Source organism: Malaclemys terrapin, chromosome 4, assembly GCF_027887155.1.
Source record: "Malaclemys terrapin pileata isolate rMalTer1 chromosome 4, rMalTer1.hap1, whole genome shotgun sequence".
NCBI lineage: Eukaryota > Metazoa > Chordata > Testudines > Emydidae > Malaclemys > Malaclemys terrapin.
In genome coordinates, this window is record NC_071508.1 from 18,914,683 (window position 1) to 18,930,560 (window position 15,878).

A 15,878-nucleotide genomic window follows, 5' to 3' on the forward strand; every position below is an offset into this window, starting at 1 on the left:
GAGATACATCTCTCTCCATAATGAAGAATTAAGCCTCCTATTGCAAGCACAATTTTGATCCCTCTACCAAAGCTGAACCAACCCACCTGCAATTTCTCATGTCACATCTTAGTCCACGGTAAAGTTCCTTCTTGAAAGGCTAAGGGCAAACTGGACAAGTTTTGGAAATACTGTACATGTAAAGCACTTTGAAATCCTCTGATGAGAAGTTTGTATCCGAGTGCAAAGCACTTATGTTAAGCTACTGTATTCTGGCTTGTTCCACCTCCGACTTGTAACATTTTAGAACTCTATTCCAGAACACCTGAAGTCCTTTGACATTTGAAACTTCAGGGAGATTTTTCTTGGCATTGCAAGAGTGGCAAGAGATTGACAACAAAGCAATATCAAAAGAATATTTTCCAACTAGTACTTTTTTGTACCTTGTGGAGCCAGCACTTGATTAATAAGTCACAGACGTTTTAAATTTCTGCCTATGTAAACATTTAAGGTTCTTGTATTCAGAGGTAATGAGGAACAGGCCAAGTACCATTCAATATTCTGTGCCATAGATATTGCCAATTGAAAGCAGAGCAGCTGAACTTGATTCATAAGTTGCTTCAACATCACTCTCACTAATTCAGTGTAGCATCAGAGCACTTTCCATTACCCTGTGCTAAGAAACTGTCTTTGAGTAAGTGGCCCAGATACCAGGGTCCTGCCCTTCGCATTACAGAAAACCTTGGACTACAGATATAAGTGTGTATCACCTAGAAACAGGTTGATATATCGGTTTCCTCTCCCAACACGGTTTTATAATACAGGGAGAAGACACTAGTAGTCACATGATCTTCGCGTGAGCTCAAAATGTGTGTGCGATGCTGTATAAATAATACAGTCCCCTCTCCAGAGGGTTGACAATCTAAGCAGAAAAGACACACAGGAAGAATTATCCCCAGGTTAAAGAACTATCCCGTTTACAGATTACATGCGCTGACTGAAGCACTGATTAAGTGACTTCTCTACAGTCACACGGCGAGTCTGTGACAGGGCCAGAAACTGAACCCAGACCTCAAGTCCCAGCTGCAACCACAAGCTCATGCTTAACATAAAACTACATAGATCAGTGAGCAAACAGAATGCTGCAAAGCTGAATTAAGAAGTCACCCAGATACAAACCTCTTTAAACAAAAAAAAAAAAAAACCACTCCCTTGCAGCCTTCCTGAACTGTAAAAAAAAAAAAAAAAAAAAAAAAGTGCTTTCAAGTCAACAATTCACAGGGGAAGTGTGTCAGCTGGGAGACTGCATATCAATGCACACCTAAGACCTGTGGCAATACTAGTACTCAGAACTGCTCAGAGTATTATTACTAATAGAAGCCTGTCCTACTTAACAACTGTTTGCTAGACAGGGCATGGAATACTCCACAGTTCAACTGAGTGAGAAGCTATTGTTAAACTAGCAGTGCCAAGCAAGAAAGGTTCAGGGAAACCCCTGTCACGTTTCTATTATAAAGCTATTTTATGAGCTAACTATGTGCTCAGAGCAGCTTCCTTTTTTTTGAAGGGGGAGTAGTTTTGTTGATTGTTCCCTCCTCCCCACACACAGCACTCTGAAAACTTGGACCTTGGAGTCTAGAAGAGAGCAGCAGCCTAGTGAGGGGAGATATTGCAGCACTTACACTGCACCATAAATCTTAGCTATCCATACTGGATACCACTGCACCTAGGAATAGGGGAGCAATCTCAAAGCTAGAATCCTATCTTAACTACAGATGGAGCAGAATCTTATCCAGATCCTGTGACCACAAATAGGTTTTAAGGCCACTGCCAGTTTGACACAGATCAGATTACAACCAGTTTTCAGAAAATGGCCTGAAATCTGTAGAGCCTTGCTCAGTTAGAGGTCTCTGAACATTTTAAAACATGTTCGGCCCCATTCACACTGGCCAACTAATAGTCCAAAACCAGTTTGAGAGGAGAGCCACATTTAAACAATGCAAATGCTTTCCAAACATGGTACCATTTACAGTGACAGGTCCAAACTTCCTTGCCTTTTGACAGAAGCCAGAGGACCTACGTTGTTTGGTTGTTGTAAGAAGTTACATGAACATATTAAGCAATATTGTTTTGATTGTACAGTACAAGCATCTCATGGTTTGTTTGTTTTTTCAGGAAGTCTGAGTATATTAAACATCTAACAAATTGCCCTAACAGGTTTACCCATTCCCTTGAGAGCTAGTTAGCTTCAAAAAAGTGAATTAAAACCCAATTAAGGTCCTACACATGCTCTCGATTCTCACCTGCAACTGTCGCTTTCATAACCACCTTTTTCTATTTCAGATATTCTTCTCTTCTATTTGTGTGATTGAGAAAGACAAACTATGCAGGAGAAAGTGCCATCATAAGCTAAAAAGGAACTGAAAAGAATAAGGACAAGCACTTTTTTCTAATCTCTTCCAGTTCCTTTTAGTGTCATTTGTAGCTGTAATAGGCAAATACAATTTTTGCAGAAATATTTATGCAGAACATGCCCCTTGCTCTCTATGGTCCTTTGATTCCTACTCATTTAGTGACAGAAAGTGCTAACACTCATTAGCTGCACAGAGCCAATTCAGCTGAGTGAGCTGTGTCTAGTCTAACTCGTGTCATCAGCAGAATTATCAATCAAGTGTGATTAACATGTGATCTTTATTTCTAGGGACAGTGCAATGGGCAAAAAGATCTCAGCTAGATTTTCAGATCATAGGCAACCATTGCAGCACTAGGAGTTAGTCATGTTTTGCCTGGTAAATTGAATGAGAACTAATAAAAATACCAGACACTTTTCTGCCTGTAACTGCATGTGGACTGTCTGAAGTTGTTTTCAGTGTTTAATCATTACACTGTCTCCTATGTTATTCCCTAAACCAAAGGAAACTTGCTAGTATTACTGAAAATTGAGTGAAACACACTTGCTGCAGCTTATGTGAAGCAGCAACTGAGTCCCTTCCCTCAACACACACATGCAAGAAAGCTCTTAATTTACAACAGAAGTTTCTCCTTTATATCAGTTTACAGTCCACGGCTCAAAACAACCTCAGTTTTCCCCTCTGCCAGCCAACATTCACAGCCACTTGACACCAGCAGACCAAAATGAAAGGCTTATTCCGAAGGTTCTGGCTGAGAAGCAATACTCCATTACTGTTACAAGCCTCGCTAAAACTTTTTGAATACAACTCAAGATATTTTAGACCACAAGATCATTTCACTGCTTCCTGCTTCAGAATTTTCCAATGAAGATGAAAAGAAAGTTGTAAGCAGAAGTATCCTGCTCAAGCCAGCCACTGACTTGTTTGATTCGTAAGGCATTTGTATTCCTTGGACTTCCTTTTACTTACATAAGTAGTAAACTATGCTGGTTTAAGATTAGATGATCTCTGGACACTAACTGGTCAGCAGGAAATGTTTATGTTCATGTTACATGAAGGACATGAGGTATGTTTTGGAGAGGAAGAAGCAGCAACTATATAGTCAAGGAGCCAAGACCTCAGTGTATGCAGACCAGCAATCCGACAATTTGATCCATGCTTAGCAGACTTCTGAGCCTGTGAGGAAGTCCACTGGCTTCATGTTGCACAATCAGGATCTGAAAATGGGGCTTGGCTTTAAACCTACACAAAACATGACTAAACTTTGTCTACAGTTGGCCCCTTGTTAGCAATCTCAGCAACAGCCAACGGCTGCATTGGACATGCGAACTGAACTCCCTTTCCTGTCTCCTAGTTCTTTTTTAATAGAATTGTACTGCCACTGTCTACGCTCTACCTTTAAACAGAGGATTCAGCCTGCAGGTCTGTCCAGCTGGCACTTTTCACAAGTACAAATCACATTTTAAAACTGAAAAGCTGCTGTGCGTTTTGTTGTTTCTTGCCACTTCAGAGCTTAGGGCTAGAAAGTCACTAAAACTGACAACTGCACAAGTAATCTCCACATCACCTGGTTTGGTGTGATCCTGCTTTTCCCCTCTCTCCTCCCTTCCATACTGGGAGCTGACATGTGCCTGCCACCTTCCATTGGGAACACAGAGGTAAAGAACATTGAAAATTTCAAGTTATGTCTCTTGTACAGTTCTCCTTGTGATTTCAGTGTGCCTTTAGTGCAGAGTTAACCCAGGCTTTTTACTTGGGTGTTGCCCTGAACTCCCCGCCCCTGTCTATACACCAAAACCTCACCTAAGTAGTGCTTTCATCACGGCCTGGCCCAATTGGGGATATGGGTTAGAGTCAGGGTTCCACTTTCACGCAGACCAGTAACCCACGTGCTTTTCAGTGAGGATGCAGGCTAAAATACTTGAGTGCTGATGGCCCTCCAACACCTTCTCACAGTTCCCCACCCACTTCCCCCTCCTTTTGTGCCTCAAAGGAGGGATTCATTCTTCTATACATTCACTGGGAAAGGAGAGTGGCTCAGCTTACTGCAACTCAAAGAACCATGGGATGTACCACCAGAAGTCCTAGCAAGTCACACTGGGGAGTGTTGCACCAATGAGGAGACAGTAACAGGAGTACGGTTTTGCTGACATGTGCTTTATATAATAGTTTGGAAAACTAGTAGCCCAATCCTCCTTTCCGCCTCCATTAACCACACTTTCCTTCCGTAGTCCATTAAGTACAGCTTTCTACCTGCTGCTCCATACCCTCTCTTATATCCTCCTTCCTTGGTTACTTCTTTGTTCATTCACATTAATTTTGCATTGAAGCTTATTTACCTGCCTAATATTTTAGTATTAGATAGTGGAACATATGCATCTCAAGAAGAGGATTTATCTTTAACAGCACCTGTGCATTTCTTTCTCCACATTTGTCATATCACAGCCTATCAGAGCTCTCTTCCTGCATACCTGCATCATTTTGTTAAGCAGGAATTGTGTGATTTTATTACCAACCTATTCATCTCATTTTAAAATGGACTGCCCTGGAGGGTATGGCTGAAAGATCTAAGCATCACATATGAAATACTCAGTCTCTGCAAACTCAAAGCTGAATTCCAGCAGGCTCTCGCTCAGCCCATCATCCTTATGAGGTAGGAAAAAACAGAGCTCCATATAATTTACTGCATAGATGCCTTCAGGATGAGACTAAAGACCAACACATGCTCTCTTAAGGCATTAGCAGCCTCTTGGCACTTTTTATACAGGCTTGCACCAGTGTCCTAGCCAGAGATTCCCTTTCCATACCACTATGCCACAGCATAACGCAAGTCATACAATCAACTCAGGATTGAATAAGGACTGGAAATGGCTGAGCCATTACAAACATTGAATCCATCTCCCCTTGTAAGTATTCACACTTCTTATCAAACTGTCTGTACTCGGCTATCTTGATTATCACTTCAAAAGTTTTTTCCCCCCCCCCCTCTTACTTAATTGGCCTCTCAGAGTTGGTAAGACAACTCCTACCTGTTCATGCTCTCTGTATGTGTGTGTGTGTATGTATAAACATATATTGAGGATGGATATATATATCCATCCTCAATATATGTTTCACTCTATATGCATCCGAAGAAGTGGGCTGTAGTACACGAAAGCGTATGCTCTAATAAATTTGTTAGTCTCCAAGGTGCCACAAGTACTCCTGTTCTTTTTGCGGATACAGACTAACACGGCTGCTACTCTGAAGCAAGTCATTTGGCCACCAACCCAAATGTGCCTGCCTCTCGGCAGGCAGATGAAGAAAGTCTTCTGTGTTATGTAAAGGACTCTGAGATCAGAGGCACCAGATCAATATCTAAAATAGTGGACACTACAGAAGCAGAGCCTGCCCCGGCACTCAGGAGACTGAGTTCCATTCTTGGCTCTGCCAATGCCTGCAGGGGGACCTTGGGCAAGTCACATCCCCATTTGTAAAATGGGGGCAATGTAAAGCGCTCCGAGAACTACTGAAGCAAAGCCATGCAAGAGCTAGGTGGTGTTATTAATTTAGAAGCCCCTAACTTCCACCTTTCTAGACATCTCACCTAAGCACTAGGCAGGGACCCAGCCTCCTGTACCATGTCCACAAGCTTATTTCTCCATTTATTCCTTAGGGTGCCCAAGTTCGTGCCCAGTTCTTTGAAGTCTCCTATTACTTCTTGTTTCTACTATTGAGAAGGCGTTGCAGGACTCAAAACTAGGTTTCTGGAATTCCCCCAGGAATCTTGTGTGAAGGAAAATTCCCAGATTGCTTATTTACAGACAGAATGCCCATTGCTAGATGCAGTATCTGAATGCTGGACAATCCTTTTCAAAAGAGTTAAACTGGGCACAATGCCCAGAACAGCCAGACATTCCCTCAAACAACACACTAAAGAGTGGTCCAAAAAAGTAAGATGGTGGAAAAAGCAGAAACTGGTAAGTTATGTACAGACCTGAAGAGACGAGACCTGAACTCAGTTACAGCGAGAAACCATGGGGCATGAAAAAGAACACTTGCAATCCTGTACCCAGAAAGAACTTCGAAAAGAGGATTGAGGATAACCCAGCTGACCTGAGACACAGGGAAGAGATGGCTGCTACCCAAGAAAATGAAAGCTTGTTTCATGCCTTCCCTGCCTCAAGAGTGCTTTGGCAAAAACACAGTGGGGGGAACTTATCCTCGTCCTTCCACAACTCAGAGCCTCACCCTGCATCAGAGAAGAGCTGTGATATTCCCCTATCATTTGTAATGCTCAGAGATCTGCATGGCAAAAGCCCCGCAACGTGCAGCCTGCACGCTCCTAACTTGGTCCCCCAGCAACCCTTATTCTTACTAGAAAGGAAGGTCCAGATGCTACACACCCCAGTATCTCCCCTGCACCACTCCATCTTACAGCAGCTTTCTCCAACCCAGCACTATGGGTACAATTTTCAAAAGCACACGAGTGACTTAGGACTCGGAAAGTCCTACCTTACCCAATGCCTGATTTTGCCCCGATGATCCACTACTAGGAAGTCACATTTGGCTGCTTCAATAGCATGGGCTAGTCTACCCCACCAACTCCTTCAGCATTGCTAATGTGGTCCTCAGCTGACCTTCAGTTGACCTTCTTTCTAGCCTGAGTTCTCCTCAGTAAGGTACATCACCACTCAAACATGACTTTAAATCCCTATTCTAAACTCACACAAACGAAGGAACCATAAAATATTTAGCGCTATAAGTGTATTGTTCTTTAACCACTCCCTGCTCTTTGCACTCATGATAAAGACGATTACCAGCCCCAACTGGTGGTACTCAGACCTCTCTCCCATTGAGTCACTTCCCTGGGCATGCTTTTATGTTATCTTTAAAGTGAAATTCCCCTCTGGGCATACCTCCAGCTCATATTTGTTTTAATCCAGAAAATATCTCTCAGTACACCATGAGAAAACATCAAAGAACGGGTACCCTGTAGGGTAAATCACTAAGTAACAGGTGTCTGACAATCAGTTCGAGAATAACCGTGTATACTTTTTTTCTTATATTTACATTTACAGTTGAAGGAGCCGTTCTTTGATGTTTTCTCATGGTGCCCCGAGTTTGTTGTACTGGGATATATTTTCTGGATTAAAACACACATGAGCTGGAGGTATGCCTGTTACTTTGTGATTTACCCTATAGCCTTCCCTAGAATTAATACAATATTTTTTACTGCCCAAGCGATCTCCTGCCACCCCCACTCACCTGCCCCCTTCCCCTCCTATTGCCTTTTCATCTGCCCCTTCAGCTTTATATCAAGGGCAAGGCTGACATTTACATTTTGTTTTGTGTTGCTATTTTTCACACCCTTGTAGTTGTTTTAATGGGAGCACCGCAAGCCACAGTAGAGTGAAATGTAATTGAGAACATGGCTGGTGTAGAGCACTTATTAAACAACCTCCCTGCCCCCAGGAAACAGAGAGAAGTCACAGACTGCACTTCATGGGGATGCTCCTGAAGGATTACAAACGTTGAGAGGAATGAACAAGTCAGCAGTCATTCAGGTCTTAGCGGCAGGGACACAAGTTAATTTCATAGGCTAGAGTGAAAACAGACCACAACAGAAAGAGGATGACACAGACAGACACACAAACACAGGGAAGACTGCACCCAATCCCTCTGATACTCTGAGGCCACTTGGCCACTCAGTCTTGCTATTTGAAAAAAAATCAATCCCACCTGTAATGCTAGGGATCCCATTCAGTCCCCTTTATGCAGCAGCAATGAAAGATGGAGTGTGCCTACTGCTATGAAGATGACAAAACTCCACAGGTCAGAGCTCCTCTATCACTATCAATTTTTTGAAAACCTCAAGCAGTTTTGCTATAGTCATGTCAGTCCCAGGATATGAAAAGGAAGTGTCACACATAAAACCAAGTGAGCCCCTCAAGTCACAAACTAAGTTCATTTTGCAGAATCAAATCTATATTGGACATTTGCCCAACTTATCCCAACTCCACCCTGAACAATTCCCATGCCTCCTATTGCAGGTAAATTTAGTAACTGCTGTTCATAAGGACATTGTGTAACCATAAAATTAGCACACAAAAGTTTCCTGCTTGGATCCATCTGATCCAAAGTAAAAATTCAAAAAGGTAAATTAACAGGATACTAGAAGTGACCAAGGAAATTTCTAAGCTACTGTCAATCCCCAATCTCATATTTCAATTTAAATTCAGCTTCCAGCATACAGGACAAAGAGCAGAACCTGAGTTGCTGAACTACCTCCAGGTGCAGTATGCAAATGGATATAAAAGCCTAATCCACATTACGGTTTGGGACCATGTACCCCACCGACTTCCAACATGGATGTGTGCCTACAAGCTCCATCACAAGTCATTCCTGCAAGCAAGTAACATTATGAACACGAATTCTTCCACTAAATTCAATGGGACTACTCACATGTTTAAGTGTTTGCAGGATTGGGGCTTGTGTCACAAACACATTCAAAAGCCTGGCTAGAAGTTGGCCTTCTAGGGACTTGGGAAAGTTGTGAAGAGGAAAAGGGAGTCTATAATAATTTTTCTGTTAGCATGGTCATTTTTAGAGAGATCCTGAATACGTGGGAGCAAACAGCTTGCTCAACAGCAGTTTGACACTTTTTAGTTGTCACCATTCATGCTCAAAAATGCACATGTCTGAGCATCTGAGACTGCACATACACAGCAAGCTAGCACATCAGATGTCAAACACTGCCTCCCTGTCCTGTATAACGCAAGCCATCATCCTACCGACATAGAAAGGGTCATCATAACCATCACATGTTGAAAAGAAGTGTGATCAAGCTGCTGCAGCTAGAACAAGGGATTGATGATACTTTTGTGGTATGCATTTAACTGAGGTGCACATATTTTCAAACACATCTATCTCCTAACATAGACAGGTCCAAAGTGTTTGAATGCTTTCTGACCCAGAACAGAAGCAGCAAATGTCAATTCTTTTCCCTCTATGTTTTGTATATTAAAGTTTGACCCAAGCAAACATACAACGTTTACACTTTGTGGGGAGAAACCAGAAATATTTACAGCAGGCAAACAAACGTCCTTTGCTTTTCATCAACTCATCTCACTGACTCCCTGCCGTTCATCTCAATGGGAACCTTGACATGGCGTTACCCCAACAATTATCCGTAAGGCAAAACAGGGAAAGAACAGGTTAAAGAATATTTAGGCAAGTTAGAGGTATTCAAGTCAGCAGGGCCTGATTAAATTCATCCTAAGGTTCTTAAGGAACTAGCTGAAGCAATCTCGGAACCATAAGCAATTATCTTTGAGAACTCATGGAGGACAGATGAGGTCCCAGAGGGCTGGAGAACGGCAAACAGTACCTATCTTTAAAAAGGGGAACAAAGAGAACCCAGGGAATTATAGACCTGTCATCCTAACGTCAATACTTGTAAAGATATTGGAACAAGTTATTAAACAAGCAATCTGTAAGCACTTTAAGGACAATAGGGTTACAAGGAATAGTCAGCATGGATTTGTCAAGAACAAATCATGCCAAACCAAACTAACTTCGTTCTTGGACAGGGGCTGCTGGCCTAGGGTTTTGTTTTCTTTTTTTGGGGGGGTGGGGGGGGAGGAGAGGAAGAGAGAGCAGTTCACATGAAATACCTTGATTTTATCAAGGCTTTTGACACAATCCCATGTGACATTCTCATAAGCAAACTAGGGAAATGTGCACTCACCTTATAGTAACTTCAACAAGGTTACAACTGGTTGAAAGACCATACTCAAAGAGTAGTCACCAGCGGTTTGCTGTCCAACTGGGAGGACATATCTAGTGAAGTCACAAGAATGGCCGTATTGGGTCAAACCAAAGGTCCATCTAGCCCAGTATCCTGTCTTCCGACAGTGACCAATGCCATGTCCCATAGAGGCCAGTTCTTGATCTAGTACTATACAATATTTTCATTAATAACTTGGATAACAGAGTGAAGAGCATGCTTATAAAATCTGCAGATGACATGATATTGGGAGGGGTTACAAGCACTTTAGAGAAGAGAATTAGAATTCAAAATGACCTTGATAAATTAGAGAATTCTTCTGAAATCAACAAGATGAAATTCTATAAAGACAAGCACAAAGCACTTCACTTAAGAAGGAAAAGGCAAATGCAAACCTACAAAATGGGGAATGACTGGCTAAGTGGTAGTACTGCTGAAACCAACCTGGGGGTTACAGTGGATCACAAATTGAATATAACTCAATGTGAAGCAGCTGTGGAAAAGGCTAATATCATCCTGAGGTGTATTAACAGGAAAGTTGTAAGTAAGATAGGAGCGAATTGTCCCTCTCTTCTCAGCATCTGTGAAGCCCCAGCTGGAGTACTGCCTCCAATTTTGGGCACCACAATTTAGGAAAGAGGTGGCCAAATTAGAGTGTGTCCAGAGGAGAGCAACAAAAATGATAAAAGGTTTAGACAACCTAACCTATGAGGAACGGTTTAAAAAATGGGCATGTTTTGTCTTGAGAAAAGAAGACCAAGGGGAAGACCTGATAACAGTCTTCAAAATACATTAAAGGCTGTTATAAAAAGAATGGGCATCAGTTGTTCTCTTTCTCCACTGAAGGTAGGACAAGCGTAATGGGCTTAATCTGCAGCAAGAGAGATTTATGTTCAATATTAGGAAAAAAATATTAGGATAGTTAAACTCTGGAATTGTTTCCCAAGGGAGATTCCAGAACCCCCATCATTTTGGAGGTTTCTAAGAACAGGTTGGACAAACACCTGTCAGGGGTGGTCTAAGTTTACTTGGTCCTGCCTGAGCCCATGAAGCTAGACTTGACCTCTTAAGATTCCATCCCTGCCCTGCAAGTCTATTTGCCACTGTAGAGGGGAAGACAGATCAAATTTAGCCACAGATATTGAAGAAAGATCCTCCCTACCTCAGAAGGATGCCACCAAGTGACACGCAAGCAAACCTAGCCCTGAACTCTCAGGCCATCCTCCTCCAGCTCAAACAGCCAGAGGGAAAGGATAGCAGGGAACAGGATCCGCAGCATTTTCCAACAGCGGGACTGGAACCGCATGGAAGGAAAACTGCAAAGAGCTGCACCCTGAGGGTACATCTACACTACAGGGGGGAGTCGATTTAAGATACGCAAATTCAGCTACGTGAATAGCGTAGCTGAATTCGACGTATTACAGCCGACTTACCCTGTTGTGAGGACGGCGGCAAAATCGACTTCTGCGGCTTTTTGTCGGCGGCGCTTACTACCACCTCCGCTGGTGGAGTTAGAGCGCCGATTCGGGGATCGATTGTCGCGTCCCGATGGGACGCGATAAATCGATCCCCGAGAGGTCGATTTCTACCCGCCGATTCAGTAGTATAGACCAGACCTGAGAAATGCAATGGCCATTTGTGAGTTGCTTACACGAAAGGAAGGAGAAGAAAAGCAGCTACACAAAGAGCTGAAAAGCCACAAAGCAAGGTAAATTACACATCACAGACCATTCAGAGCCAGGGCAAAGGACCATGGCCCCCAGCATAACTGATCCCCAGTCCTAACTGGGAACTAATGTAATACAAGTGTTTAAACAGCAACATGACTGAAAACCACAGAAATTACAGCGGGGAGAAGGTATGCCCAGCCTGGCTGGGGAGTCAGGGGACAATCAGAGACAGAGAGGAAATTTCCTTAAGTATCCCCAACCCCCGATTTCCCAACCCACCTGCAATAGCCCCCCACTCTGCCCCAAGCAGCCTGCGAACCAACCTCACCCGCTCCAAGGGCTGAACTCCTACCCGCCCACAGGTACTCCCGGTCCCCCACGGGTACCCTAGCAACCACCCACACAGACCCCCGGACTCGGCTCCAGCACCCCTCCCCCCACCAGGCATTCAACCGCCTGGAGTGGCCCAGCAGCCTGCCTCGCGAGCCCCCGCCCAGCCGCCCCGCCCCGCCGCCCGCGCAGACCCCTACCCCCCGAACCGCCGCCCTCTGGGACCCCGCCCCCAACCGTTCCCCCCCCCCCGGGAGGGGGCTGAGGCGGGCGCTGCCCTCCGGAGCGGGACCCACCTGAGCAGGCTGGAGAGCGGGTGCCCCCCGCCGCCGCCGCCGCCCCCCGAGCCGCCGCCGCTGCCGCCCCCCGAGCCGAAGCCCGAGCTGAGGCGCTTGCCCGAGAGCAGCTTCTCCACGGCGGGCAGGTTACCGGTGCGGGCGGCCTCCAGCAGCTCCTGCTCCTTCCCCATGGCCCGGCCCCGCCGGCCGGGGCCCCGCACTCCCCGGCTACCGGCACCCGCGAACCGCCACCGCCGCCTGCCCCCCACCTAGCGCCGCCAGCGCCCGCCCCGGCGCGTCCTTCCGGGGCGGGGCCACGCCGGTCCCACCCCCAGCAACGGGAAGCTCCGCCCACACAAGGGGAACCGAGAAGGGCTCCCGCCCAGCAGGGGAAGGGACCTGGAGGGGCTCCGCCCCCAGAGAGGGGCGGCTCCAGGAGAGGCTACGCCCACACACTAAGGCGATGAATACTACTACTCGGCGTGGGGCAGGGTCGATGTAACCACGCCCTCTAAGGGGCGGGGCAATACATAACCCCACCCCCATCGGGGGCTGAGAGATGCTCCCCCTGTAGCTAGAAGCAGGGAATAACCCCAGATTCTGGGGGGGTATCAGAGTATAAATCCCAACCCAGAGGTGAGATGAAGGGATTGGGAATAATGCCAGGGGGTGGGGCCTTTGTAGGGATGATAATAAATGCATAAGTGCCTGTGAAATTCAGTGTCTAACAAAGGAAATGTAGCAGTTACTAAGCTCAGCCATCCTAACCAAGGATAGCATCCAAAACCCCAATTCTTCTGCAGTAGTGACCTTGCCTGGTCCTCAAACCTACATGCCAGAGGTAGTGTCCAATGCATCGCTTTCCTGTTCCAGGGAACGCCTGATCCCCAGACCTCCTGCTTCATGACTGAAAGCTGATACAAGGAGCCCATGATGACATTTGCATACATTAATAAAAAGGGAAGAATAATGATCTGGTTCCATGTCCCATAAGGAATGAAGTTGAAGGAATTAGACTGTTTACCTGTCTTCTAAGACAAATGTAAGGCACATCCTCCAGTAGTACATTAACACCTCTGCCTCCTAGCCCACAAGAAGCATCATATATCAAGTATGACCCAAGAATCAGATTAGTATCTTGCATAGGTGATATGATTTGGGAGGGCAAAAACTCACCACCAGAGTTGGTGCCTTGTTATCAGTCTTATCAGCAGAGACCAGAGACTAAGCACCCTTCCAAGTCCACTGGGCACCAGTCCCTTCAACTCAGATTAGAAGGACAGCAGCAAAGTAACATGGGGAAAAAATAGAATTGATGCTGCTCAGACTGTAGCTGCTGTACATATAAACAGAAACCTCCAGGGCAGTCAAGCCAGCACCTTTCACTAGCACTAAAATAATCGTATCTTTCTTTTTTTAAAGGAACATGCTGCCTCATGTTTTTGAAACATGATATTTCAGCTTCAGTGGAGAATCCTCAAGGCAGGCAGATGTTCTAATTACCTTGTTTTGTGTCATCTCAGCATATCTAGCTCACGGCTGTATGTAAACACCATTAAAACATTTAAGTTTTGTCTACCTACTTTTGGACTTCCCCAGAAGCTAGCATGGGGTTTTTCTACTGCTCAACCTATCATATTTTTGCTTGACCACCTTCAGTCTGGCGCTCTCAATGCAATTTCCACAAATGAATTAATTCTCACAATCTCCCTGTAAGGTAGGTATTCTTACTCCTATTTTACACTTGGGGAAACTGAGTCAGAAACTAAATGACTTGTCCAAGATCATACAGAGATTAAGACCAAACCTAGTTCTGTTGATTCCTACTCTTATGCTTTAGCTACAACACTATTCATAGTCGATCTCATGGCAAAAAATAGCACTGGAATAGGCCCTGAGGTTTAGCCTTCTGGCACAATCATCAAGAGAGTTCAACCGCTTCTGAGATAGCATAGTCAAAGTCCAACAGAAACCCAAATAATCTTTAGCCCTGCTAGGCTCACTTTTCAGCCCCCTTTCTTTCAGATGAACCCCACCTAAAGCAAACTACATCAACAGGTTCCTGATGACCAATCTAATTTACAGTTTGTGTTAGGCACACCCTTCCATAGGAAGGCTCTAGCAGATCATAATCTTCAATTAATTCCGAACACCAACCACACTTCACACACACACCCCTACAAACTTTGTCGGGTGTATGCTGACATAATTTGCATCAATCAAAGTCTGTAGTGGAGACATGGCTTTAGACAATTCTAACGGTATGTCTGCACTATGGAAACTATACCAGCATACCTATGTTTAGATTCAATACAATCCTTCTCCTTCAGTAATTCATGCTGTAATCTTACCTCTGCATTATTCATGCTCTTTTGTATGTCACTTGTAGAAGAATCCTTACATTTAACAAATACAAATAACTAAGGAGAAATTAATTCTAAGTCTTTTTTAATACATTAAGGTAGTTTAAAAGATCTACTGAACTAATGAGGCTAATATCCATCTTAAATCATTCTGGTCCTATCTTTTTCACAATAGCAATGAATGAGAGATGTCATTTGTATTTCATGATAATAGCAGCACACTACCTACTTGAATGTCTGGTTCAGTCAGAAGCTTTCCCCATGTGAGTGTCATTATGCTGACAAATGTCAGGTATCTGTTTACCAAGTAAAAATCAAGGCTTCTTTCTTGAGAGTGTTAACTCTTTCCTGTTTTACAAAAGGGGAGTCTATCAGTTGTGTTATGATTATTAGTGAATATTAATCCATAAAGAAAACACTGTTTAAAAATATACTAGGGAAAGATGGTGTGATGGGTTATATGAACCTCACACTGGCCAGGAGGGGTTAACAAGCTGCAATGACTCCAATCAGTCCCACCAGATTATCTCTGGAATCCAGGGGTCAGATTCCCAGCATGCAATTTTCTCCATCCCATAATGCTATCTATAGACCATAATTTTCACATCTTTTTTTAAAATATGCCACAAACCTGTGTGGAACATTTTGGTGTTTGCCATCTCTGACAGAAGCATGGAGCCCATAAAGCTCTGCACTATTCTCATGAAAGTTGCAAATACAGGATGCATGATTCTCCTGTATTTGCAGACCCTCAGGAAGTACCACAACAACCAGGGACATGAGGATTTCTTTGAGGACAGATTGCTGAGGGACATAGCAAAAAACAATTAAAAGTGCTTGGTGGCGTTCCTGAAGCAGTTGCAGACAGTGGAGTGCCACTTCTGGGCCTGAGAATCAACACTGAGTGGTGGGATTGCATTGTAATGCAGCTTTGGGGTGAGGAGCAGTGGCTGCAGAACTCTTGTATGCGAAAGGCCTCATTCCTGGATCTGTGTGCCAAGCGCGCTCCATTCTTATAGCGCAGAGATACCAGAATAAGAGTTTCAGTCAGGATTTCATCGTTTACATCATCCTAGTTC

The 15,878-nt window shown here is 44.3% G+C and overlaps 1 protein-coding gene across 1 annotated transcript in view; it reads right to left on the bottom strand.

The window, feature by feature from the left end:
• ANKS1A (ankyrin repeat and sterile alpha motif domain containing 1A) overlaps positions 1-12,687 on the bottom strand; it is a 155,438-nt gene extending 142,751 nt beyond the window's left edge. The window contains exon 1 of the mRNA XM_054025507.1: positions 12,455-12,687. Coding sequence (XP_053881482.1) covers positions 12,455-12,627 — 173 coding nt within the window. The 5' untranslated portion in view covers positions 12,628-12,687. The remainder of the gene's footprint in view (positions 1-12,454) is intronic.
• Between the last annotated feature and the right edge of the window lie 3,191 nt (positions 12,688-15,878).